The following is a 25,806-nucleotide window of genomic DNA, read 5'->3' on the forward strand; positions in this document are numbered from 1 at the left end:
TTGCCTTTAGTATGGGCACATGAAGGTTGAATGTCGGAAGCACTTAGCTACCTTATCTACACAATCTGGTTTGCAGCCAACAACGAACAATGTGGAGCCCCTTGAGAAGACAAAATCTATCTTTTATACTTTTTGACAGCTTCGTGCTTTGGATAGATTAACCATTAAGAAAGAGTATTATGATAATAGATAGTTTATATTATCTTTGTTTAATATCTAATGGTTATCTATTGTATTCTTCTATAAATATTAGAATGTTTATAATATTTAGTTTCTTGTTTCTAGAATAGAATGTTTCTATTATTTACAATTGTTTCTTAAGGAAACACTATTCAGTCTCTAGTATAAATTGATCTCTTGATCATTATTAATATCAAGAAAATATTTTCCAATTACTTAGTAATAAAAAATGTGCAACTTCATATTTAGAAAGTGTTGAATAATGCTGAATGGTGATTGGTTGTTAATGTTAACTTCTCTTATGTAGTAAATATAAATGGTGATCTCAAAATGTCGATCAATAGCAAAGTGATTAAATTTTTCAATTTTCAATGTCACATTCCCATGAGGAAATACTGTTTCTACCACATGATACTCCTATTTTTGCATGGGTACATGTATGTCTTTGCTTTCAATTATTAAAATCTTTTCACAAAGATGTACAAATACTTGAAAGATAATTTTTACATAATATTTTAACAACCTTAATAATTAATTTTATCTCGAGTCTGATTAAAGAGAGGTGCCTGCACAAAAACATATTTTTTCAAAAAGAACCGAGGAAATGGCATGAATCCTACATCAGAGTGATGACCATAAAGGAAATCCGGGGATGGTGTGACCACCATCAACAATGAAAATATTTCCCGTGACATAAGAAGATGAGTCGCTAGCAAGCAAAAGCAAGAGACTTGTCAAGTCAGGATCTGTACTTCCCCATCTCTGCAATGGGACAATCCTTTCTGCAACCTTATAAAACCAATCATTCTCAAAAACATCTTTTGTTATCTCAGACTTGAACAATCCTGCAGCAATTGAATTCACTCGAATATTATATCTGCCAAGCTCCAGTGCCATAGCCTGCGATACACAAATGGATTATGTATCAATTTATTTATCATAAAAAAATATAACAGATTAAAACAATGCTTCACTTTGAGAAGTTGCATTACAGACATGATAACCCACAATACTTTGTTACTATATTACAAGCAAAGATAGACATCACAAGCTCCAATCTATCTTAGAATTTAATTCACTCCAAGTCTAATTGAAATCAAATAAGATGATTATAGATGCAGAAAGTATCCAATCAAACTATCATTTCAGTTATGTGCATACCTAAACTACAAGAACACTGCAAAATATTGATGTATTTATACAATATGTTACTACATGAATACCAACAAACATATATTTTACTATTTCAAGCGGTAAGCACATTCAACTGTATATGCATGTATGTGTACAACTTGAATATTACAAAACAAACATCTGACCATTTCAAATGGCAAGCATGTTTGATTTAATATATATAAATGTCAAGTATTAATATGGATTAATATGTAGGCACATGGACAAGTATCGTAATAGTGCTAATATGTGCATCGAGTCATGCAAACCTGAAATCTCGGTTTAGTTCTAAACTTATGTATTAGGGTTTTATGCTGTATATGATGGATCTATTACCAATGTGATTGAAAATTCCAATACATGTCAAGTCACATACTTTTTAATAGCCATCCCCTATCACACATACCCTTAAAATGGCCTCCCAAAAAGTTACTCCAGGATACACATCCCCCAGTCCCCTGCCACCGTAACTTGGAAACTTGATGTAACATGGTTATGATAGACAGCTTTTTGCCAAGTGGAGAGTTCATGATCTATTTATCGTGGCTGAGTGTCACTATGAAATTTGGGTTCAACTATGGGCAACTTAGATCTGTGTATGGGACAGAAAAGGAGTTGACCAGTTAACTATCTCGGAAATTAAAAACATGACATTTCCAGTCAAGATGGGTGATTGACAGAGGTTCTGATACAAACTGAATATATGTTTTTGAATCAATATTTTAGATCACAATCTGTGACTCATCATCAAGAAAAGGAAAAAATTTGATATCTTGGTCATTATTTATTCATGGCCACTATTTATTTATGGATCACATCATCAACTCTTTAAACCCATAGTAGTTTACACCTACCAAATTCTAATGTGTTGCACAGTTGATAATAAAGGATAATACCTAGCAAAACTAGAAGCTCAAATTTTTTCATCCAAAAACAGTGAAAATTATAACAATTTAATTACAAGCAGTTGAAAAAGAGAAGCTTGAGCTGCAGGTACCTTTGTGAGGTGGTTGAGCCCAACCTTGGAGATTGCATAGATCATGGAGCGTGGAAGGTTGCCCCGGTTGACACTGGCAGTAGAAGAGATGTTTATGATGGAGCCCTTTCTTCCTGCATCTCGCATACGAGTCCCAATGGCCTTAGAAACAAGCCAGGCTCCTCTCAAATTGGTGTTCATCACAGTGTTCCATTCTTCCTCTTGATACTGCAGTGGCGATTTTACGCTACCTACCAAAAACCTTTCAAATCGTTAAAATGTTAAATATTATTAGAGAGATGTGATCAATAATAGATAAAAGATAAAGGTTGTTTTAATAGATATAGCCAACACGGCATCAATTGGATTTATGTTTTATCCACTTAAATAGTGTTGTATTCAAATTCTACACCCGTAGACATCAACCTCATTGCAACCAGTAGGAATCAATCAAAACCTCTGAATCCATCTGAACCAGTGATGGCACGGGGACTTGACTTAATGTTTCAGGATCCAGGTTCTTGATTCAATGGTATTCATTGCATAAAAAATGAATAAAATGAACAGATGGGATGTATTGAATTGAAAAACCCAATGCAGAAGCATTAGGTAGGACTGGGCTCATTTTCTTTGAACAACGTTAGTAACATATTTATATAAAATGACTGGTTGATTATCCAACTATGGTATCTAGATACAATTTAGATAATTAAGCAATGTGTCAAGGAGCAGCAGTGTGTGTTGGACTGGAAGAAGGTGATGAATTGGCAGTAAATTAAGGGGAAGCAAAAGAAAAGGTTGGTGAGAGTAAAGGAGTGGGTGGATGTCATTGTCCCATTGCAAATGGGGACCCCCTCTTTTCACTTGTAGTTGTTAGGTTCAGTCAAGTTGCAATGGGTTGAGATAAAATTCCTAAGTTCTATTGTGAGGTTTTCACACTATTGCCCAAAATTTTTGAGGACCCCCTTTTTCGGGTAAGCCTTGGCAATTTTCGCATTGTTGAAAATATTTCGGTTGCTTTCGCAAAATTTGGAGTTGTGCAGAGGTTTTTGAATTGGCAATTTTTACACCTTGGACACCTTCGGGCCAGGAGGAATTCAGGTTTTTTTTTTTCACCCGGTGCAAAACTTGATTTTTCCGGAACACATAATTTTGTCCTTAGGCCAAATAGAATTCAACAACATTTTTTCGATGGTTAAAACGATATCTGGCAGGATAAATGTGCAAATTTTGGACTTAGATTTTTTCTTTGAAAATTTAAAATAATTGTATAAACTTCAGCATTTTCAAAATGAATCTGTTAGATTTAGTCGTTTTGGAAAATCTTGAATATTTTTGGTGAAAAGGAAGGTTTTGATAGTGAAATTGAAATTGGAGTTTGAATTTTGACTGCCAAGAAAATGATTTATTTTATTAAAAAATTGAAATTGTATTGCAAAATTGAAATTGGATTAAATTGCAAAATCTCATTAATTTGGTTGAAATTTTGCCTAGAGGATTTTAGAAATGTTAAAGGAAATTGGTAATTTGGAATTGAAACTTGATTTTGGCTTGCTACATTCGATTTTAATGATATTTTAACTGCCAAAACGTTGTTAAATGAAAATTTTGACATTTCCTAGGCTTACCTTGTTTCTATTTTACAATTCTGGATCAAACTAGCAATTAAATGGGCCAATTTCACTATAGGGCTAAGTAATTTTAATTTTGCATTTAAATTTGGGCCATTAATTGAGGGACTAACTTAATTTTGTTTCCCTCCAGGGAAGTCGGCCCGCTCTAGAGGCAAAAAGTTTGGTATAAGAGGGGCTTTCCCTACTCTTATTTCCTCATTCCTTTTTTCCTCATCCTTGGATGTGCGAATTTTTTCTTCAAGTTGGGCGAATTTCCATTTTTTGGGGTCTTATTTTCCTTTGATTGGCAACGATTTTCTTCTCAGGGAGCAAATTTCTGCCCTAAGGCAATTTTTTGGGGTCTGATTTTCCTTTGCGTGGCAGTTATTTTTTCCTCCTTGGTTGTGCAATTTCTACCCTAGGGCGATTTGGAGAAGAGATCCAATTTTTGCAAGATTGAGCGATTTTTTAAGGTTTGAGATTTCCTTCTTTGGCAACAAATTCTTCCTCCAGCTATGCCGATTTTGTTTGGGGTGGAGGCAAGGCAATTTAAAGTCTGATTTAATTTTTGCAATTGTGGGCGATCTTCTAAGGTCGAAGTTTGATGAAAAGGGTAGATTTTGTGAGTACTTCATTTGCTAGGGCATCATATTTTGCAAAGACGACTGAAATTTCTAAGATCAAACCCGAATTTGAAGGGGCTCAATTGTTGGTAGAAGGCAAATTTAAGGTAAGATTTTCGTCCATTTTTAGAGGTGAAGATTGGTTTTAAAGGCAGATTTTATTCCTTGTTCTTGCTTGGTTCATTTCCCTTAACTTCTTGCACTACTCATCCACCACTTCATCATTTCCATTGATAGGCTGAAGTTGGGAGATATAAGTGTAGATTTCATGATAGGACACTTGGAGAAACAGAAATAAGCTAGACCACCTTAGGATTGAAGTTGGGAGATATAAGTGTAATCCCTCCTATGGTAACGAAGAGGCAGCAATAAGTAGTAATTTGACCCCTAGGAATGAAGTTTGGAGATTGATAAGTGTAGAGATAGGATTTGGAGAGGCAGAAATAAGCTAGATTCCATCGATAGAAAGAAGTTTGGAGATTGATAAGTGTAGTTCATATCATTTAGAATGAAGGGGCAGAACTAAGTGTTTAGGATGGTAGATATTAGTGTAAGAAAAAACCCAAAGGGAACGAATACCAAAAAGGACAAGGAAGACATGATGCCTAAGACCACCTTCTTCTCGAAAGTGAGGCGAATAAGTGATACCGATATCAGCACGGCGAACATGGTACAGTTAAAGGATAGATTGCCCCCATGGCAAGAAAGGTCTACAAGAGCGGAATTGTACATGTGGCGGCTTTCCCTCCTACTTTGCCTTGTGTGGAATTGGTAATGGAGTGTGCATCCCGGTTTGATATTGTGACCAAATTCATCATTTTTTATTAGGGGAAGAGAGTGTTGGCTAACATCAGCAGACAAGTGGTTGAAGAAGTATTCAATATTCCCCAACATAGAGGCATGGTGATGGTAACAATGGATCAGGCAGCCAAGTTCTTTCAAGATAATCAAGAGGCCTACTTCATTCATCTTGGTTACACGAAGGCAAGAAGGGAGATATCAAGTCATCAGAGCTCACTAAGTCAGATTTCAAATTGGAATACGGCGACCTTATTGTGCTTCTCAACTAGATCATGGGTGTGGCTCAAGGTATGCAATTCGAGAACTGAATATACTATTTTATTGATAAAATTGAAAATGGAAAGAGAAAATTTGATTGGGCTAGAATTATAATTTACAGGTGAAAATTTAGAGTTGCAACTAAGGACGATACAAATTCAAAAGCAATTCTACATGGGATCTTATCTTTTCTATCTGATTGCGAGACTATATGAAAATCCTAGACTTAAGACCTTAAGAGTGATTGGCAATGGGTTGGGGCAATGTTTGGTGCATGAGTGCTATCCACAGCTTCATTTGCACAACACCAAAGATTATAATATGTTTTATGAAATCTTTTCCATGAAGACGGTAAGGATATTACAAAGGACACTTGCTAGAAGGCTCTCAATGGAAGCGGAAGTAAAAGTTAAGAAGTATGGGAGTTGGTTCATCCAATTTCCACAATTCGCATATATTAGAGTAGCAGGAAGCACAATTTGTCCCAAGAGACTTCCAAGGTACCCACCAAATAAGATAGTTTTGATGGAGTTGGCTAGGCAACTTGAGCATTATGACAAGATGATGATACTTAAGGATGAGACAAGGATCACCTTCTCATTTGGAATAGGCAATGATACTTGCGCCAATCCTGTCACCTTTGCAGTAGTAGAGAGAGAGTTAGAGCGATATCATCTAGGATGGTACAGAGCAAGACAAGGATTCGATACTAATGGTCTTATTAGGGCATCTCACGGAAACACATTCAAACATATTCCTACTATAGAAGAGTTTTGGGCCAATGCACAGGTGACTTTCATATGAGGAAGCTAGCTTTCTCAAGATTGTCAGTGGGCATGATGAGGGCAATCAGATGGAGAGGCCTTGATATTCCCGATCAACTGGAAGATGATGAAAATGTGCTAAGGGAAGATTATGATACAGTGGATGGAACAGAGTTGGGTCCAGTTAGTTGGGATGATCATCAGGAACCTTCCTTAGAGGCGGTTACAAGGAGAATTGATCTACACATTGAGTCATGGTACAATGAGAAGTTAAGGCAATTACAAAGTCGGACTGTAAACCTTACTTATGAGAAGATGAGGAGTGTAAACCTTACTTATGAGAAGATGAAACTGGAGGAAGAAGGTCCAGTGGAGTCAATTAGATAGAAAGGTGGGGGCAATAGCCGGCAACAAAGAGCAATTAACAGCAAGAAGAGAAATTTGGAGGTTGAAAAAAGGTAAAGAACATCAAGAGCCTCCAACAAAGAGACAAAATGCAGCACCATCAAGGGAGAGCATAATTGAGGCTAGGAGCCAAGAGGTTAATACAAGTGGACAAAGGGTCTTGGTAGAACTGAGCTCTGATTCGGAATCAAATGGTTACAGTGACAGTACCGAGTACTCTCCTCTCTCAGAGGACCAACATGGAGATGGTATGACAGTCACTAGTGAAGAGGAGAACAAGCCAATTGATATTGAGGAAATAAGCCAGGCGCTTGAGGCTGTTGGTGATGCTTTGCTAGTTGAACCAAATCCAAATTTGGGGAGATGCACTGCACCACTATGGTTAAGACAAATGCTTATGCCAAGAGGCGAGGTGGTAACTGTCCAAACAGTTGAAGATATTCAAGGGTCAGTGGAAAAGGAAGACAGTGAGAAACAAAAACAAATTGCAAAAACGGTGGAAAAGGTAATCCGAAGCGATGATGAGGGTCATTGAAAAGTTCAGATTGCTATACCAAAGGTTAGCAAGGCAGTGGATGAGATTGTAGCCCAAGAGTATGAGATAATAAAGCATAACTTGGGAAGAATCATGGATGACATGGAATGTGAGAAGATCCAAGAAGGCATGGTTTCAATTACAGAAAGGTTGAGGAAGGCAAACAAGAGGATTGTGAAGTTGGAGGCTGAAAAAAAATATTGGAGAGATTGCCAGCCTATCCGACAGTTGCATCGGGCAACCCTTCTGCAAGACAGTGGGAGCAACATAGAAGAGATATCGGCTCAATTGCACGAAATCAAAGATTGGATCAGTGATATAATTCAAGATGGGCAAAATTTCTTGCCTTCCTTTATCTCAACATTTAGGTCATTAGTGGCTATTAGAGACAAATTCAAAACATTTGAAGAGGAGTGGAAGGATTTCCTTCCAATCAAGGACTTAGCCATTTCCAAGCTACGAGCATTTATTGGGCTACCGGAGAGATATTTGGAAAGAACCAAGTTGGTGGATGAAGTAGGAATGAGTACGATGGAGTCTTGGTATGTTGCCTTGACCATCAGATTGAGGATACTTGAAGAGATACAGAATGAGATTGTACAATATAGCCCAAGTGTTGGCACTTCCATTTCAACCATGTTGGGTGATGTTGGGGTTGTACTTGATTTTGAAGATATCAAAGAAGAGAATGTCAATGAGATAGAATTTGGATCAAGATGGGATGAGTTGAGGCAAGTTGTCATCACGAAGAAGCATTTGGGCACCCTTGCCTCCCTCAATGTCTTTATCGGATATGCGAGAGAGTATGAGAAGGATCATGAGAAGACACTGTAAGTAGCGAGCAACATGATGAATTTAGTTGAGCTCAAGATGAAGCACACGCCTTGCCCTCCCATGAAGGAAGTCAATGACAAGCTAGCCAAGTTCATTGCCTTGGCTAAAATGATGAAAGGAAAGGGTAGAATTATATTAGAGGATCATTTGATGTAAGCCCATGTGGCAAATTCTCCTTCTTCTTGGGTAGGATAGGTGTCTGATTCTGATTGGCTACCATTTTGGTGCCTTCTCATTGGTTGCCACTTTTCCTTTTTATTCATTGGTCCATTGATGAGGTGGTATCTTCTCATTGGCACATAGGGTGGCAACCCTAATTAGAGTTTCTGGGATTTGATCTAGATTGTTGATTTTGCCTCTTAATCTCTATCATTGGTTGTAATTTTGGCCCCTATATAAGGTCATTTGCTCTCATTTTTAAAGGGTTTAAGAAAATTGTTGCTTAAGATAATACCAAAATTGCTTCGCTTATCATTGTTGTGACTTGCATGGTGATTAGGGACACTTGGTGTTATTGCATAGTTTCTACTTCCAATAGTTAGAGTTAAATCTCATTGAAGTTGTTAAAGTAGATTTTATTTCAAGAAGTTGTTAAGTAACAGTAAAAGTAGATGGATAGTTGTATGGTGATACTAGTGGATGTTTGATAAGGATCTATAAACTAGGCCACTAGCATCCTAGAGGCTGGTTAGGAAGCCTTGCATGGTAATCTAGTCTTTTTTCCTTGAATCATTGCATCTGTGGAGGTAGAGTCCCTAGTAAGCTTTCATCAAATTTGATCTCCGTCCATTTGCTAATCTTTCCATTCATAGGAGTAGAGGTAAAGCAACAAGTAGTTTAATAGTTGGAGTTCAATCAAGAAGAAAGTCAGAAATCAAAGCGTTATTAGCAGACACACTCTCCATCACCATCACCATCACCCTCAACATCATTTGGCACTAGTATACATTGCAAAGCTAGATTCATCACCATCACAGGAAAAGTCCAACATCCTTAAATGAATAATGTAAGCCCACCTATGTGATTAACCAGTAAATCACATTACTATAATTGAGTTAGTATCTACAGGTGTAAGGAACCTTGGAGTTTTTCTCATGTTCTTCATGAGTATTTACTTTTCAAGAGAGGGTTGAGTGTTTGATAGTTCATATCAAGTATTCAATTGCTATATGTTATGTAGTGGTACAACACTGACATCAACAAGTTCATTAATATTTTGGCTAGTCAAATAGTCCAAAATACATTATAAAGGCATATTTTATACATAAGGGCTCTAATATCCTAATAAAAAATAATTTTCATACATGGAATGTGAAAAAAACCTATGAAAATCAGTTTTTCTTAATAAAATTGTATAAAATCCATATGGAAATAGAATTTCCCAACTAAAATTGCATTTTGTCCCAATGGAAATAGAACTTTCCCTCCAAAATTGCACTTTGTCCCAATGGAAATATAGTTTCCTCTCTAAAAATACATTAAAACTAGATGGGTGAAGAATTTCCCTAACCACAAGATAGGAAAATCCTAATGGAAGAAGAATTTCCCTCTATCCAGATGAACATAGAATCTCCCCAAATTTAGATAGTGGTTAGTTTTCCCCTTGAAGGCTATTGTGGATAAATGAAAAATATAATTCAATTTTCCTCTTATGGATAATAAAATAATGTGAATTGGAGCCCAAATGGGGGTCAAATATCCCCTTTATAGATACATCAAGTTGAAAATGCTAAGTAAAAGAGTGGACTTTAATCCATATGAGGGTCGAATTTCCATCTTTGAAATAAAATAAAAAATAATAACAGCTAAGTGTAGGCTTGAGGTTTTATCCCCAAGGGAATCGATTTTCCCTTAATGACATAAAATAAAATAAAAGGGAAATAAATGAAATGCAATGTGCACAAGTTTTCAAGTGACTTTTTAAATCCCACATATGTTGTGATCAGAGAGACCGGCCCAATATTATTTTAGAAGTGCATGCAACAGCAATATAGAAATGCAAGATAGATGAAAGGTTGATTTTAGAGGTCAAAAGTGATCAAAGCAAAAGTCAAGGAGCTAATGGGGAAATCACCCAAGCATAAGGAGCTGAAAATTGAACCATGGGAGGACATCAAAAATGATCAAAAAGTCTGGTATAGTAAGGTTGCTGGGGTAATAATCAGAGTTTCCTTCAACTCCCAAGGAAGAAATCCACTAATGTGAGTTGACAAAGTCTATGAGAATTCAGATTAAAATCCAAAAATTTCCCATGAGGATTTAGAATATTTTCGTCCATCAAATCAACCCAAGATTGGTTGCAGGTTAATTAGAGGGCAGAAATCTCAGTTCCACGACCGAGTTGGGGGCACCAAGAGGCTGTTGATTGGAGAATAAATTCTGAGTTTTAGGACCAAGCTTAAGTATTCATGGGAGCTGAAAATGCATTAGTCCTCAGACTTAAATCTGAAACTTGATAATTGGGCAATTTTTTTAAAATTCATCAAAAAATTAAAAGCCCTTCAATCACGCCAAGGGTTATACTGAGTGTTAAGGTTATGCTGAGTGTTGAGGGGCTGTCCTTGCACCAAAAACATCAAGTTTAGAGGGAAAAATAGTCCAAAAGAGATATGTTTTACTATTTGTCCTCAGAAATCATAAATCATAATTTCTCATGGTGGTTAACTGTGATTTGTTTTTCATGCTTGGCCTATAATCAGATTTTTGACTCATGTTGAAACCTTAAATCATAAATTAAAAAGCATTAAGGTTGTAGCTTCTATCAGATTGATTTTTACATGAGATACCTTGCTGATGGTAAATCATCTTTAAATAAATATCTTATATATAATATATATTATATTACATATATAATATATTATATATGTAATATAATATATTATACATTATATATTATTATATAATAATATAATAATATATTTCATCTATGGCTAACATATTAATATTAAATATATGCTTAAGATGAGTTACATATATGGTTATTTATATTGCTATTATATTAATATAACTAGTGATGTTTAATTGTAGAGACATGTCTCCTCCTCTCATATTTATAAGCCTTCATTTGCATTTGGAACACAATCAATACAATGGCAACTGTTATTACATTTGCAGCGATCCTAGAACTTAACATGGCATCAAAGCCAGGCTGCAAATGTAAGAAATGATAGAAAAATAGGAAGAAAGAAAGATAATAAGCGGACTTGAAAAGGAAGGCTAAGAGAAAGAATATTTGAAGGGATTTTAATAAAACAAAAGAGATACCATATAAATTGAATGGCAGTGTAATTACATTTGTAAAGAACGATCCATATGATCTCAACATGGCAAGTATCGACAAGTCTGAAGGGATGTGATTTAATCAAAAACAAAATTATACAGAAACCACGAATGATGTTGCAAGCATGGCAGATTCATCAATAACAGATGTTTACGGAAATGATGTTTTATTTATCTAGCAAACAATTAACTGCAGAAGGTCATCACCATACACAACCTGTGGCGTTAAACACAAGCGGTGAGAGACAAACCTTAAGCGTGAGCTATGGTGATTGAGAAGACACACTTTATCATTGAGTTTAGTGTAATGTCATGAGTCATCTCTTTAGAGTCAATTCAAATACTTCTAGAGCCAGAGCTTGTTTGAGCGGCCAAGGTGAGAGCAATCCCAGTCCATTCGAGGACAACTACGAAAATCATAAGGCAACCTATTTTGTGTGTATTTTTAGCATATGCCATGACGTCAATGACTAATTGTGGCCTCAAACATTCTAGATTCAGTTATATTAGTTTTGATTCGTGTCTAGTTACATTTTGTGATTCATGAAATGAGATGAAAGAAAATCGAAGCTGATATATCTGGATTAAGTTGCTTTTGATTTGCATCGATATTTCGTTTCAGATCACTTTTGTAATCTGTCACAAGATGAAAGAGAAATGACACATTAATCAAAACCTCCCATCTATAAGAACTTCTCTATTAAGAAGCATGAGGAGCATATAAGGGAGCAATCAGTGCCCACAAGGAGTGACTTCTTAGTACATACATGCATTTTTCTACGGCCTTTCCTAGATCCAGGCCTATATGTTGTACTGAAATTCTTATCAGTTGGGAATCATCACATTTTGTGTAGATACGCATATATCTTTGATTTGAGGGCAGATATTACTAATCGCCAGAGTACAATTTCTCAATGTTTTTTGGTGGCGGCATTTGTTTTTGGGACGACCGATTGTTATATAGAGTGTAACTCATCATTTCGATTGAAGGAGAACATTCAAGAGGTATATATACGGCCAAAACAAAATGGTCAAAGGATAGATATAATACCCACGACAACAGGAAGATTATGCAGCCATGTTTATTACCCACTATAGCTACATCACTGATTTCTTCATGGATGGGAGAAGATAATGTTGGGAATTAAATAATATATTTTCTTAGCGCCAATTTATTACCATTATGGAAACGATTGATATTTCGTCATGGGCTCAATAGTCAACTAGAATGAGGCATTTTCTCTCATGGTCATGGTTGAATATTAATATCTGAATGTCTTAAATGGTTAATGGAAAGTCACATTGGAAAGTTAGATTGATGGCAGTTTGCAGTTAGGAATTGGTTGAAACTTCCTAATATCCTATAGTCAGCCAAAAATCTCTTAGAGATATTATGCATTCTATTAGTAAACAGATTTGTCCCTCCAAAATTAAATACAAAGGATGACTCAAAATGCCTGAAAAGAACAAAACGTACTAACAATTGGATAGATTATCATTTCATTGATAATTTTCCTCTGAATTGAGAGGTATAGCTCCCTCAAAAAAGATATTCAATGAATGTAATATCTGGTTATGTCTTTAACCTAAAGACACGAAAGGATTTCTAACATTCGCCCATCAACATAGGATGAATATGATTACCAAATTTATGAATAAAGAGAGAAGAAAAATAAATAACCCTATGATCACCTATTCAACTTCCCGCATTACAAAAGAGATACGAGGGGTTACAGATATCATTGTGCAAAAATGTGAGTACACGAACCATAAGATTACATGCATCACAAATCTGGCATAATAACACAGGACTATATCTAAAACAGAAAATAAAAGACCACAAGATCTTTTTAAACTAGAAATATGAGTGCACAAACCATAGGATCAAACACACGCATATCCTTTTATCTCAGAAACATAACAGAAAAACAACAGTATTATTTTGCCCCTGCTATTACAATCAGACTGCAAAACAAGTCTCTCTTTCCCCTGTTACAAATAGTACTCCTCTGCAATCACAACTTCAAAACTTACAGACCCCAAAAAGAAGAACTCGGGCTTTTGCTTTCAATTGGGTGTTTATCTTTTTCCGGTCAACTTCTCCTTTGGTTGGAATAACTGATTCTTGTACATAAATTGTCTCATCTTTTGCTAACTGACTCTAAAGGGCAATTAGAAATTCCCCAACCGTTTAATGTTATGTCAAACATTAAGGTCATATGTAAGGTATATGGTCTTTAACTAAGAGTAAGACACTCTTATAATTGCCCATACATGATGAATGTCATCGGGCTGCTTTAGACAATTGACCTTATTTACATCCAATAAGGATTTTGAGGCTCTGTAATTTGCAATTGTAATCAAAATGACTCAATATTGTGAAGCAATATCATTCATTCTTCCTCTCTAGGGCTCGATGTGGAGTCCATGTTTTGTGTGTCTTATTATAGAATCTGCCTCCATAATGGTATTCATGTTCTATCAGCCAATCAAACCGTTTGCATGGGATCTGGTCAGTCAACAAGATCATTCATTTTTCACTGAGTGCTCTGTGTGTTGGTGCTTGTATTTACACACCATGACATAATGCCTTCAAAACCATGATTATGCCCAAATCATGCCCTTTGCTGTCAGTGTTTAGTCAAACAATTAACCTGCATTCCTAACCATTCAATGATGGCGCCTCCTTAACATACTCGGTGAGCTCAACCTTTGGTGGAACTGTCAGTTTCAATAAAGGTATACCGTGTCAAACAGTCCACTTGCACCTTGGGTATACGTGATGGCTTGGTTTGAAGGTTCATATCAGCATATGCATACCTGAATTATGTCAAACACTTAGTAGCTGTCTTTGGCAATCCAAAACCAAAAACAATTTTCATTGTTGCTCATCGGGTCTATGCAGTCAATCCTACCTACGGTCTTTAATATTAGAAATGGCTGGATTTAGAGGTGCTCATTGGGCCTATGTAAGCATTTGAAAGTGACGCCTAGCACTATCAATGTCCCAAGCGTATTTATGACAGGGCTCTTATTGTGTCAAACAGTTGGCAACTGACCTCTTCATATTACCATCATGGCTCGATAATTAATATTACCATCTTTGAAAGGTGGATCTTCTTTCTCTTTTTCGCTTGTAACCCAATAATCATTGTCATGAACTCCTATGTGGCCATTGTAGAACAATGCCCCACCTTTTGCCGAACATGTTACACATCTGATGTGTTCTTCCGTGTGTAACAATAATTGGTTTTGATCCCAAATAGTCGGGTATATGGAAAGAGCATTGGGTGTTTCATTATGAATTATTCTGTGAGACTCATTGATAACTAATTCATAGAGTTTGAACATGAGAGTCTTTGATTCTAAATGAAATTTTAAAGGAGGTCTCCAGCTAGTTTGGCACCGAGAATCATGGACTCCAGAAACTTGTCTTTGTTTGCCACTGGTTGTACCAGATTGTGTCATCGGATTGTGCCTCTTAATTTGTCGAATCTGCCCTTTGGTATTGAATCGTGAAACTAGACCTCTGATTTTGAACTTCCAAACCAATGATTCTGTATTTGCATCTTGAACTTGTCTAAATTTGCAATTTGGGGACCTGTTGTGTTGAGGTCAAAGCACCAGATCATATCATCAACCTGATTTGTTAATCACAACATCATCCCTCGAGCTTATATTTTTCACCTTTACATTAAATTTGTACTTTAGACTGAACTTTGAACTTGAAGTTAAATTATGATTCTGCAAACTAAAGCTCTAACTCAAACTTGAACTTGAAGTTAAATTATGATTCTGCAAACTAAAGCTCTAACTCGAACTTGAACTTGAAACCTTTGGTTCAAGTTCGAGTTCAACTTAGTATCGAGATGCTGCACCCTTCACAAAATGAACTTTACAAGGACAATGTTAGCCATAAAAACCGTCAAGGCACTGAAACAATCAAGAAACTTTACCAGGAAGACTTCCTCTGAAAGTTTAAATCTCGGATGTTGAAAGCAGGCTAACACATTCCTTGATTCGAATGAGTGGAATTGAGATATGTAGAATGAAAGTAATGAAAAGAATATAATAGAAGTGGAAAAAAAAAATTTAAAAGGAAATTAGAAGACCATTTAGAAAGAAGAAAAATTATATATATATATATATATATTTGTGTGTGAGAGAGTGAAGAAAATATGGTTCATCACAAGAGCATGCAAAGCATCAATACACAATAGGGAAGTAGAGTTTCAGCAGTGGAAATATATTGGAGTCTCTATGAGGAGCCAAAGTATGAGTAATCCAAGTGCCTCGTGAAGAGAAGCCATTTCTAGAGATACTAACTCTAAAGGATATTAAGTGCAACTCAAGACAAGGAGGGAGATAAGTATTTTTTGATTAATATATCTTGAGATCTACCTTTATTTACTTTTTGTAGTTAATCTCTTATTTGTATCCATGAATGTACTATTAAAGTTATTTACCTTTTCATTCTTTTCTTCGAACCATGGGGATGATCTTGCAGCAAAAGAAGTATGGTGCATTAGGAGTGTTACTCAAGCACTTGTGTGGGTGATGGTACATTTTGGATTATGAAACAATGTCAAGAAAAAGGGAGCTCCTCCATTGAAAGGGAGTTGACTGCAAGGAAATTTTGTTCAAACCTCAAGATGATCGTAACAGTAGGTCTAAGGTAGTATTAGATCTAGCACTTTTAGCCACATTTGATGATCATGGTAGATTAAGTGAGGCTCTTGAAGTGAATATCCTTGGTGATTGAGATAATGAGTATGCTTCTATATAAAGAGGGAGTATAACACTTCTTCAAAGACAATGTAGAGCTTAGAAGATTGATATTCATAGGGAGTCTAAAAACACATATATGTGAGTGCATGATTTTGATGGGCCTATCCTTGTGTACCTTATGAGGAAGTAACGACTTATCACTAGAGAGTCATATCAAGTTCAGAGGGAGTCCGACAATTTATCATAGGCACCCTTGGACAAAGAGAGCCTCTAAGGTAGTAGCTAGAGGATATAAATTCCCGTGATATTCGTTCAGAAGGAGAAATTTTGAGATGCAATCCTTTGTGGATAATATATTTTCTATGAGGAGAAGTTTCTAAGTGAAATTCTTTGTAATGTGCTCTCCTCTATGAGAGAGAAGTCTAAGGTGAAAATCCTTGTTCCAGCCTCTAGTTGCAGCTATGGAGGTTCATGGTGGATATCATGTAAGTTACTACATGATGTTGTTATGATATGTAATGAAAGGTGACGATTTTTCATCGACATATATAAACAGAAGGTAACCATTGTAAGGTGACGATCTTATAAATGGTAGACCTGTTATCTTGACAGACTTCATTAAATTGTTGTCCCAGAGTGCAAGAAGTCATGATAACGTAGAGACAGAAGGTAACCATTGTAAGGTGGTTATCTTATAAATGGTAGACCTATTATCATGGTTCTTTAATCCGGATTTTGCCGGACACCATAATAATCAACCTGTTATGGTTCTTTGGACCAGATCTTGCCGGACACCATGACATAGTTACTACTATAGACCACACTTAAGGTGGTGTTTTAAAGTTATGGAAATTGCTTCAATTGTGTGTTATGAATGGTGAGAAATTTAGCCTCATAGTAAGTTGAATATCATACTAAAATGATATTTCTTCATATTCTTGAGAGCATAATGTGTTAATGAATCCTCCCTAGCTAAGAGGGAGTGTTAAGGTTGTAGCTTCTATCGGATTGATTTTTACATGAGATACCTTGTTGATGGTAAATCATCTTTAAATAAATATCTTATATATACAATACATATTATATATATATAATCTATATTATACATTATATATTATTATCTAATAATATAATAATATATTTTATATATGGTTAACATGTTAATATTACATATATGCTTAAGATGAGTTACATATATAGTTATTTATATTAATATTATAAAATATAACTAGTGATGTTTAACCGCAGTGACATGTCTCTTCATGAGACATGTCTCTTCCTCTCATATTTATACGCCTTCATTTGCATTTGGAACACAATCAATACAATGGCAATTGTTATTACATTTGCAGCGATCCTAGAACTTAACATTAACATGGTATTAGAACAGATTCAAAGACATTTTCAGACTTATTATATGTAGTCCTCAAAAAAAAAGAGTCTACTTTTATGAGAGGTCTGATTTTTTACATTTAAAAGTCAATTTTTGGTCATTTCAGGGCGTCGTTTACAAGATATTGAAGTCTACTTATACGTAGTTGCAGACTAAGTCCTCAGACTTAGTTTTTAAACTTTGTGTTCAGAAGTTGATGAATTCAAAGTTTTGATTTTCTTTATGGATTCAATACATTTAAGGATTAACTATCTCATTTTGGTAGTGTTGAATTTCATGGAGGATCAATGCAGTTGTATTAAGCACTACTATTGTGTTTGGAATGTGTGTTCCAAATGCAAAATCCTCTTAGATTTATATATAGAGAATAGAGCATAAATAGAGATGCCCCTTCATAGGACATGTCTTTTCATTAATCAGATAATTAATATCATAACTATAAATATATATATTTCTCATATAACAATTGTTAAAGCATGTAGCTTTGGTCGGGCAATAACTATAATCAAAGATCTATATACATATGTATATATACCCATATGATTTACATACTGATATATATAAGTACATATATACGTAATCCCATTGAATGCCATCCTGCTATGATCACTACATCTAAAACCGATGTACATATATATACTTTCATCTGAGATCATATCTCAATCATGATCAAGACATATTCCAATCCCTATTGATTTAGATCATTATCGATCTGTGTAAATATCAGTATCGGGTTGTATATGAAACGAGTTCATTATGATCATTGATATAAGTTTAGACTTGTGCTATGTCTAACTAACTCCGAACAGGCATGATAATCAAACACCGAATAGGTGTGACAGTGAATGGTCATGTCTCCATTTGGAGACATGCCCATTCACTCTCGCACCCTTCCTTGATATATATATACTCGATCTGCCCAATATTGCTAGGCATCGAAATCTATTAATGCAAGCATATCAAAGGAACATAAGCATCACATTTACAAGAATATCTCTGTTATTACTATAGTGCTATACACAAATTCTGAAGTAAATCATATCCATTGGCATCAGTTTTTTGAACTTGCAAACAAAATCGTGCATCAGTCAACGTTATATTGAAATCTGATTAGAAACTTTACAACAATAACCTTAAATCTCAAATATAAAGAATACACACACACACACACACACACACACACACACACACACACACACACACACACACACACATATAAATAAATTATATCTTATGTATAATAGGTTTATCCGACTGAAGCTATCAAACAAGCTTAGAAGGATAACCACATAAAAATATTTATTACTTCAACGTCATATTACAAATAACTATTTTAAGGATATCTCAGAAGATTGCCACCATTTAATATCGCATTTGAAACAATGAGTATTGGTCTTCTAGAATATCAACACATAATATTCACCAAGTACTCAAAATAAGGTCATTGAGATTATAGAATTGTGCCCCAAATCAATATCAAGATATTACAGAGTAGTGTTATTTTCTCGTACATTAACTGGGCTTTGATACCATGTTGAATTTCATGGAGGATTGATGCAGTTGTACTAAGCATTGCCATTGTGTTTGGTATGTGTGTTCCAAATGCAAAATCCTCTTAGATTTATGTATAGAGAATAGACCATGAATAGAAACATCCCTTCATAGGACATGTCTATTCATTAATCAGATAATTAATATCATAACTAATTTAATCATATATGTATATATATAATATTAATTTTTCTAATATAACAATAACCTTATATCTCAAATATAAAGAACACACATATATATAAATTATATCTTATGTATAATAGGTTTATCCGACTGAAGCCATCAAACATCAACAGGTAGTGCACTCAAATATGTCGTTTGGAGCCAAGAAGAGTAATTTTCTAAACCTTGGAATTGAATTTAAGGATAAAATCAAAAGTTTAATGGTTTGAGATCTATCTCTTTATTTAAAACACTTGAGCTATGATGACTTCGAGCTTTGAACAAGGATATGGAAGAGAACAAATGGATAGCAACAAGGAAGGTGTTGATAAAGAAGTTATCAAGGGTGTTATATCCAAACTCCATGACAAGGACATTCTATACGAGTTCCTAGGTGATCTATCTACTAGCAAGAAACATAAGTACCCAAGTCTTATATGCAAGGGCATAATAGGAAATGATAAGGGACAATTTAAGGTGTATAATTGTCATCCAAAGTTAGACCTACATGAAAAAGCAAGCCATAGGAGAGTTAATGATATTTTCACCATGAATAATACATGCACGCTACATAGTGAACTGCATAACGAGGTTAACCAAGTAGGTTGTGACATTGATCGAGAAGTATGGATATTGGTACATCCAGTTCCCCACTTTTACTTGCATAAGGATCCAAGGATTCTTTTCAAAACCTTACAAACTTCCTAAGTATCCTATAGATATAATGGTCTTGTTGGAGGTGGTAAGACAATTGTTAGGTTTTAAAATATGTTGAAGGAGAAGCATAAACATGGAATGCCTTCCTCTATCGCATTGGAGAAAATGCTTGAGACATGCACTTCACTATAGGCAATAGAGACGGTTAATATGGAGTTACAGATCTATCATCTTGGAGGCTATAAGGCAAGGAAACAGTTTAATCTATTCTAGACAATCCATACTTATAAAAAAAGAGATACAAACATAAGATAGACCTTGAGGATTATAGGAAAAATCTAGTGGATGAATATGCTATAAAGAGTATGATGGGATCCAAAATGTCAGTTGATCTCATGAGGAAGCGTAGTATTTCCCTATTCCTGATTAGGTCAAGGATGATGGAAATCATATTCACCCCCATTATGAACATAAAAAGACAAGCCAATCCAACTGCCTAATTGGTCATGTGTTGATGAGCTTATAGAACTGAGCATCTTGATGAGAGAGGCAATGGATAGGTCAAGAGCATGGGTTGACGAGCAGATGAGTAAGTTGAGGAAACAAGGTGTCACCTTCACATATGGAAGGATGCAGAGTGAGGAGTCTTCATCAAAAAGAGATGAAAGGGCTATCAACACTTCAGGACTGCCTACTGAGGATGAGGGACAAACCTCAAGGAAAAGGGACAATACGGTGAGGTATCAAAAGCAACAAGTGAGAGAACTAACAATAAGGAACCTAGAAGCAAAAGGCACATGCCTACCACACCTACTTTCAATACCAGTTCTTCATCAATAAGGGAAGTAGAGATGTAGGATAAGAAGCACAGTTTAAAACAAGGTCGAGATACACAAATTCTACCTCAAGAGGATCAAGGAGCAGCATCATCCAAACAGTTAGTACACAAGGGGCACAGATATTGTCAACATCTCCTACTATGCAGTTCGTAGTTGATTTGGGAGATGATATGAGATAGCCTAGTATCAACACACATGAGGTGGATGATGAGATCTTTATAGATTTGAAAGGACTTGATGAGGATAAGCAGTTAGATGATGGCATAGATTTGTCCATGGTTCTTGATTGGCTAAGGAGAGCATGGAGAAAAGGAGATGAGTAGAGGAATTACTCTTGATGGATGGCATTGACACATTCCTATACAATATTGGCAAAGTGAAGGAGCCTAAAAAGACAAAGAAATCCATAAGATTTCTAGAGATGCATCAAGATCTCGCACTTTGCATATGGGCCTAAGGCAGTCCCTGTTGGTGACAAGATTATAGATGAGATTACTCCAAGTGACTACACATCATCTCATTCAACAATGGGCAAACCACTTGTTGGTTCCCAAAACCGCAGATTGGAATCCTACGAGTCTTGCCAACTTGATGTTGGGATATCCAACCGGTTATGGGCAACTTGACAGGATTGATTGATGCGATCCAAATCCCTTGCACTTCTAGCTCTGCAAAACTAAGGCGTGTGTACCTAATCTTGGACAAAATACTTAGATCCAAGACACTTATAGCAAATTGATCAAAATGTGAATGTATTGAAAGTTTTTCAAACGACAAGGATTATAGAAAACTTTAAACTTGCAAATTATGAACTGAGAATGAATATATGAATGATTTCAAAATAAGAATAAGTATAGATTAATGCAACAAATGAATATATTAACTCTTCAAAGGAAAGATATGAAATAATTGCCAGCATATGGATTGCGAATTATGAAAATTATAAAGACCAGTGTCGAAGGGTGATAGAATCAGGATTATAATTTTAAAACATACAACTTTATAAAATTCTACGCACATCAGTTATAAACAATTTAGTAATCAAGATGTGACAGATCAAATATATGGACGCAATCTTAAAACAGTCTAGAATGTATTTTAACTCCTGTGATTCGGAGACAAACCAGACATAGATTTGGAAATAATTAAATATTTTACAATATCTATGATGTTTGATTTTGAAATGCTATAGTTGATCTTGTCCACTTATCTATCATATAAATTATTTAAATAATAATTATAAAGGACGAAACTATATAATATTTTAACTCTAAAGCTTCCCGCAAATAAAATAAATATTTCTTACTGATCATGCCAGAAATAAAATTACACTGGAGACACTCCTTACAAATGATCCATCCAATGCAGTTTGACTCCAAAATCGCATAAGAATTTATTCAATAATCCAAATTCACGAGCTTAGTTCAAAATTTCATTTCTTCGCCAATAAAAAAATATAATATATCACAATGCATATAGTATGCCAATTTTTAGAAAGTATATATGAATGTGAATTGTATGATTTTACATCTTATATTTATAAATGTGAAAAAGGTGCCAATATGAACCGGCAAATCTCTCCGCATTTCCTAAGCACAACTGCCTAAACGATAATAATAACTTAATGCTTTACAATATGAAATAAAGGCGACTAGGAATATAGAATAAGTTTTCACGGATTTTTCGATGGAACAAATCCATATTTTGAGAAAGGCCTCCCACGGCATATCCAAGACACAGGAATTTCTTCATTTTATTTTCTCTATGTATTTCTAGCCCATGGCTAATCTGAACGGGAGATGAACTCACGAATTCTTGGACGCAATGGCGGACTGGGCGGCATGTGGTGTGTGAAGACATTATACTCCCGTCATATCTTTGTCTGAAGCTGGCTTGCGATGTAATTGTTGGACCATGTTTCTCCTCTCTCGTCCATACTCAAGCTTCTAGGTGACTTCTGTTTCGATTGGCGCCTTATATTGGTGATGCTCCTTCTAATCGCTCATCACATGGACCTGCAATAAAAACAAAACATCATTAGATACTAATTATCAAATAATGATTTGTGGTAGCGAATGTTTCCAGCGGCTTTGCAGGACGTGGAAATTAGAAAACTCCGATAGTCTAGCAAATTGTTTCGAATGGCACTCAATTTGTGTGGACCAGATGACTGCCATGGTTGTAAGTAAAGTATTGAATATTTTCATGGCTCAAATTCCTTGTTCCCTCATTGGTGTACTTCGCTCAGAGACCATAGCCATGGATATTTGTTACCATTGGCCTGTTTTCTAAAGATCAATAATTTAGTGCTCCTGAATATGTGTTGACAAACAGACCATAAACTCATGGTTCGAATTTCATATCCACACCCATGTTTATTTTGTATGTATTTTTGCTTTACACTATACTGACCACACTTATTTCCTCATTTGGATATGTATGATAATCATATTGTGATTATATATGCAGATCACTATCTGATGATAATATCATCACCGTTCTGGGAGATATGAAGGATATAGTTGTCGTGTCCCCAATTATATTTTGCTTCATATTTTACAATTTCTTCATTGGTGCTAAAGATTGTCATTTGATTGATTGTGTTTGACTTGGTCTTTCATCATATTCCTTTGAATAAAACAAACACATCATTCATACACCCTAATTGAATTCAATCTTCAAAATCTGTCTCCATTATAACTCACGTTCCAGAAATCTGATGTCATGTAAGTTCTATCTACAGGTTAGACATCACACCTTCAGACTTCTAAACTTCACGACTTTTTCTTTTGTATACATGACCCCATATGTCTGTCAGAAATGTGATTTGTAATTAAAGTGCTATATATTTTGCCAGTCCCAACAAGCATTTGATTAGATCTTGGTCTGGAATCCTTAGGACAAGATATTTCCTTGAAGAGAACATATGTTTCACTGACTGAGTAAACCTCTATATGTTGTAGAATATTTTACCATTTGCTGAGTATATCCATGTATCACTATTTCTATGTAGACATTATGCAAGCTGCCAATGCTTTACTCACCTTTGCCAATAGTATTATTTCAATTTATATTCATAGTATTTCAACAAGTTTGGCAAATTGAAGGTAATTTCCACTTCATTCAAACAGTGAGTTTGGCTCCTCATACTTCCAATATTGGTAATGGTTACCTTAGCAATCTTGTTCATGCTTATAAATCCTTTGATATCATTAATTTTCAACATCATTTCACAAACGGAGACCTAAATTTTTAGGCTCCATCACCACTAAGAAGCAGGAATTTCAAGAATTAATGGATATGACAAAAGCAATTGACGAAAGGATGGATAAGTTGAAAAAGAAGAAAGAAGTGCTAGAATTGGAGAATATGATGTTGAAGGAGTACATAAACAAGCAAGCATATCAATCCATCAGTTAATGAGTGTTGTACTTGTTCTATAAATCTTCATGTCTTAGGTGTCACAAGATACTAATAATGTAATGAGGAACACATATCAGGAGGTAAGGTTATGGGCAAGTAATATCAAAAAACAAATAGACGATTTCCTTACTAGGATGGTTCGAGCATATGTGAGGACCACAATATTGATGGATAAGGTCCATGAATTGTAGGGAATATGGCAAAAATTTCAACCAATTGGAGACAAGATGATTCGTTATCCTAAGGCATCGAAGGGTGTCCCTGTATCAATATTGATACAAGGAGGAGTAATTGGTAGAGGTGGTGCATATGATTTTGATCACTGGTATTATCGTTCACTGTCTATGAGGTGGTCTACATTTAAGCATGCACAGACTGATTGTCTTGATATTGAAGGTCCTTCCTTGGAGATAAATTAGAAGGTCCTTGTTACAATCAAGGAATTACTTTGCCTTGACATTGATGCTTCCAGTGAGTTGGATTTGGAGAAGTTAAAGGAAGGGATGGAACCAGTTTAATTCAGGGGTCTAAAGTCCATTGAGAAGAGTCATTTGAATGGTTTTCTTTCCCTTTTGATTTCAGTTAATGATTTGCATAAGCATACTTCAGATTGGAACAAAAAAATTGATACCTGCATGGAAGGTTGGAGTTCAGCATAACAGCCTTCCCAGTATTGCATACATGAACATTAGTGCAATTATGGTTAAATTCATTGAATTTGCTACAAAGGAAAAAGAAAAAGGGGTGCATCTTTTGGATGATGAGTTGTACGATGACTAGGCATCCTCCTTTTCTCTTATTGGTCCTCAAGCCATTAAATTTTCTCATTGGCTCATTTTGTGGTGCTTCATTCTCATTGGGTATTTGAGGTTCCCCTAATTAGGCTTTTCCATAGATTAATATTTCCCATTGGTTTTAATTTAATCTTGGTCCTTCATTGTAGTTGAGGCTCCTGTACAAACCCCACTCCTCTCATTTGTAAAGGGGAGATTGTTGGAGAATTGTTGACAATATAGTGCCAAATTTTCTCTACTATCTATCATTGTGTTTCGCTTAGTGAACAACTGTGATCCTTGTTAAAGTATTGGCATGGTGATCCACAATCTTCACTTGGAATAGATTTGATTTCAAGTATTAAGTTAGAAATTACTTTGAGTAGAATAGTTAGATAAGAGTAATTGTGTCTGCATCCTTGCTTGGCTTGATCATAGACCAAACCACTAGCTTCTTACTGATTGTAAGTCATGCCTTGCATGGTTGAATGACATTATTATGAATTTACCTTCAATTAGTACTTGCTAAATGATTTGCATCCATAGATAGATTAATGAAACGGTAGTAATTTGAACATCTTTCACACACCTTAAAAGATTGCACTAGGTGAGTGGATCTAGTAGAGTCCAAGGGTATTCACTCTTACTTGCATCCTTGTTTGTAAACAGAAGTCACTTAGAATCGTAAGTTTAATTGCATTTCATAAGTTGGAAGCTGAGATATATTTTTATTGCACATTGTGAAGCCATACCATCCAAAGCCCAGTTGACAAGTCCTAAGTGAACAAGCGTAAGTCACTCATGATACCAGCATATTACATTAATGTCGTTGTGAG

At 35.4% G+C, this 25,806-nt stretch overlaps 1 protein-coding gene across 1 annotated transcript in view; it reads right to left on the minus strand.

Annotated features, from left to right (window-relative positions):
- Positions 1-511: 511 nt before the first annotated feature.
- Positions 512-25,806, minus strand: part of LOC149536613 (uncharacterized) — a 29,127-nt gene continuing 3,832 nt past the window's right edge. The window contains exons 2-3 of the mRNA XM_089804370.1: positions 2,351-2,580; positions 512-1,080 (exon numbers count right to left, since the gene is read on the minus strand). Coding sequence (XP_089660496.1) covers positions 802-1,080; positions 2,351-2,580 — 509 coding nt within the window. The 3' untranslated portion in view covers positions 512-801. The remainder of the gene's footprint in view (positions 1,081-2,350; positions 2,581-25,806) is intronic.

Source organism: Cupressus sempervirens, chromosome 10, assembly GCF_028749045.1.
Source record: "Cupressus sempervirens isolate cs-2001-9-10 chromosome 10, ASM2874904v1, whole genome shotgun sequence".
NCBI lineage: Eukaryota > Viridiplantae > Streptophyta > Pinopsida > Cupressales > Cupressaceae > Cupressus > Cupressus sempervirens.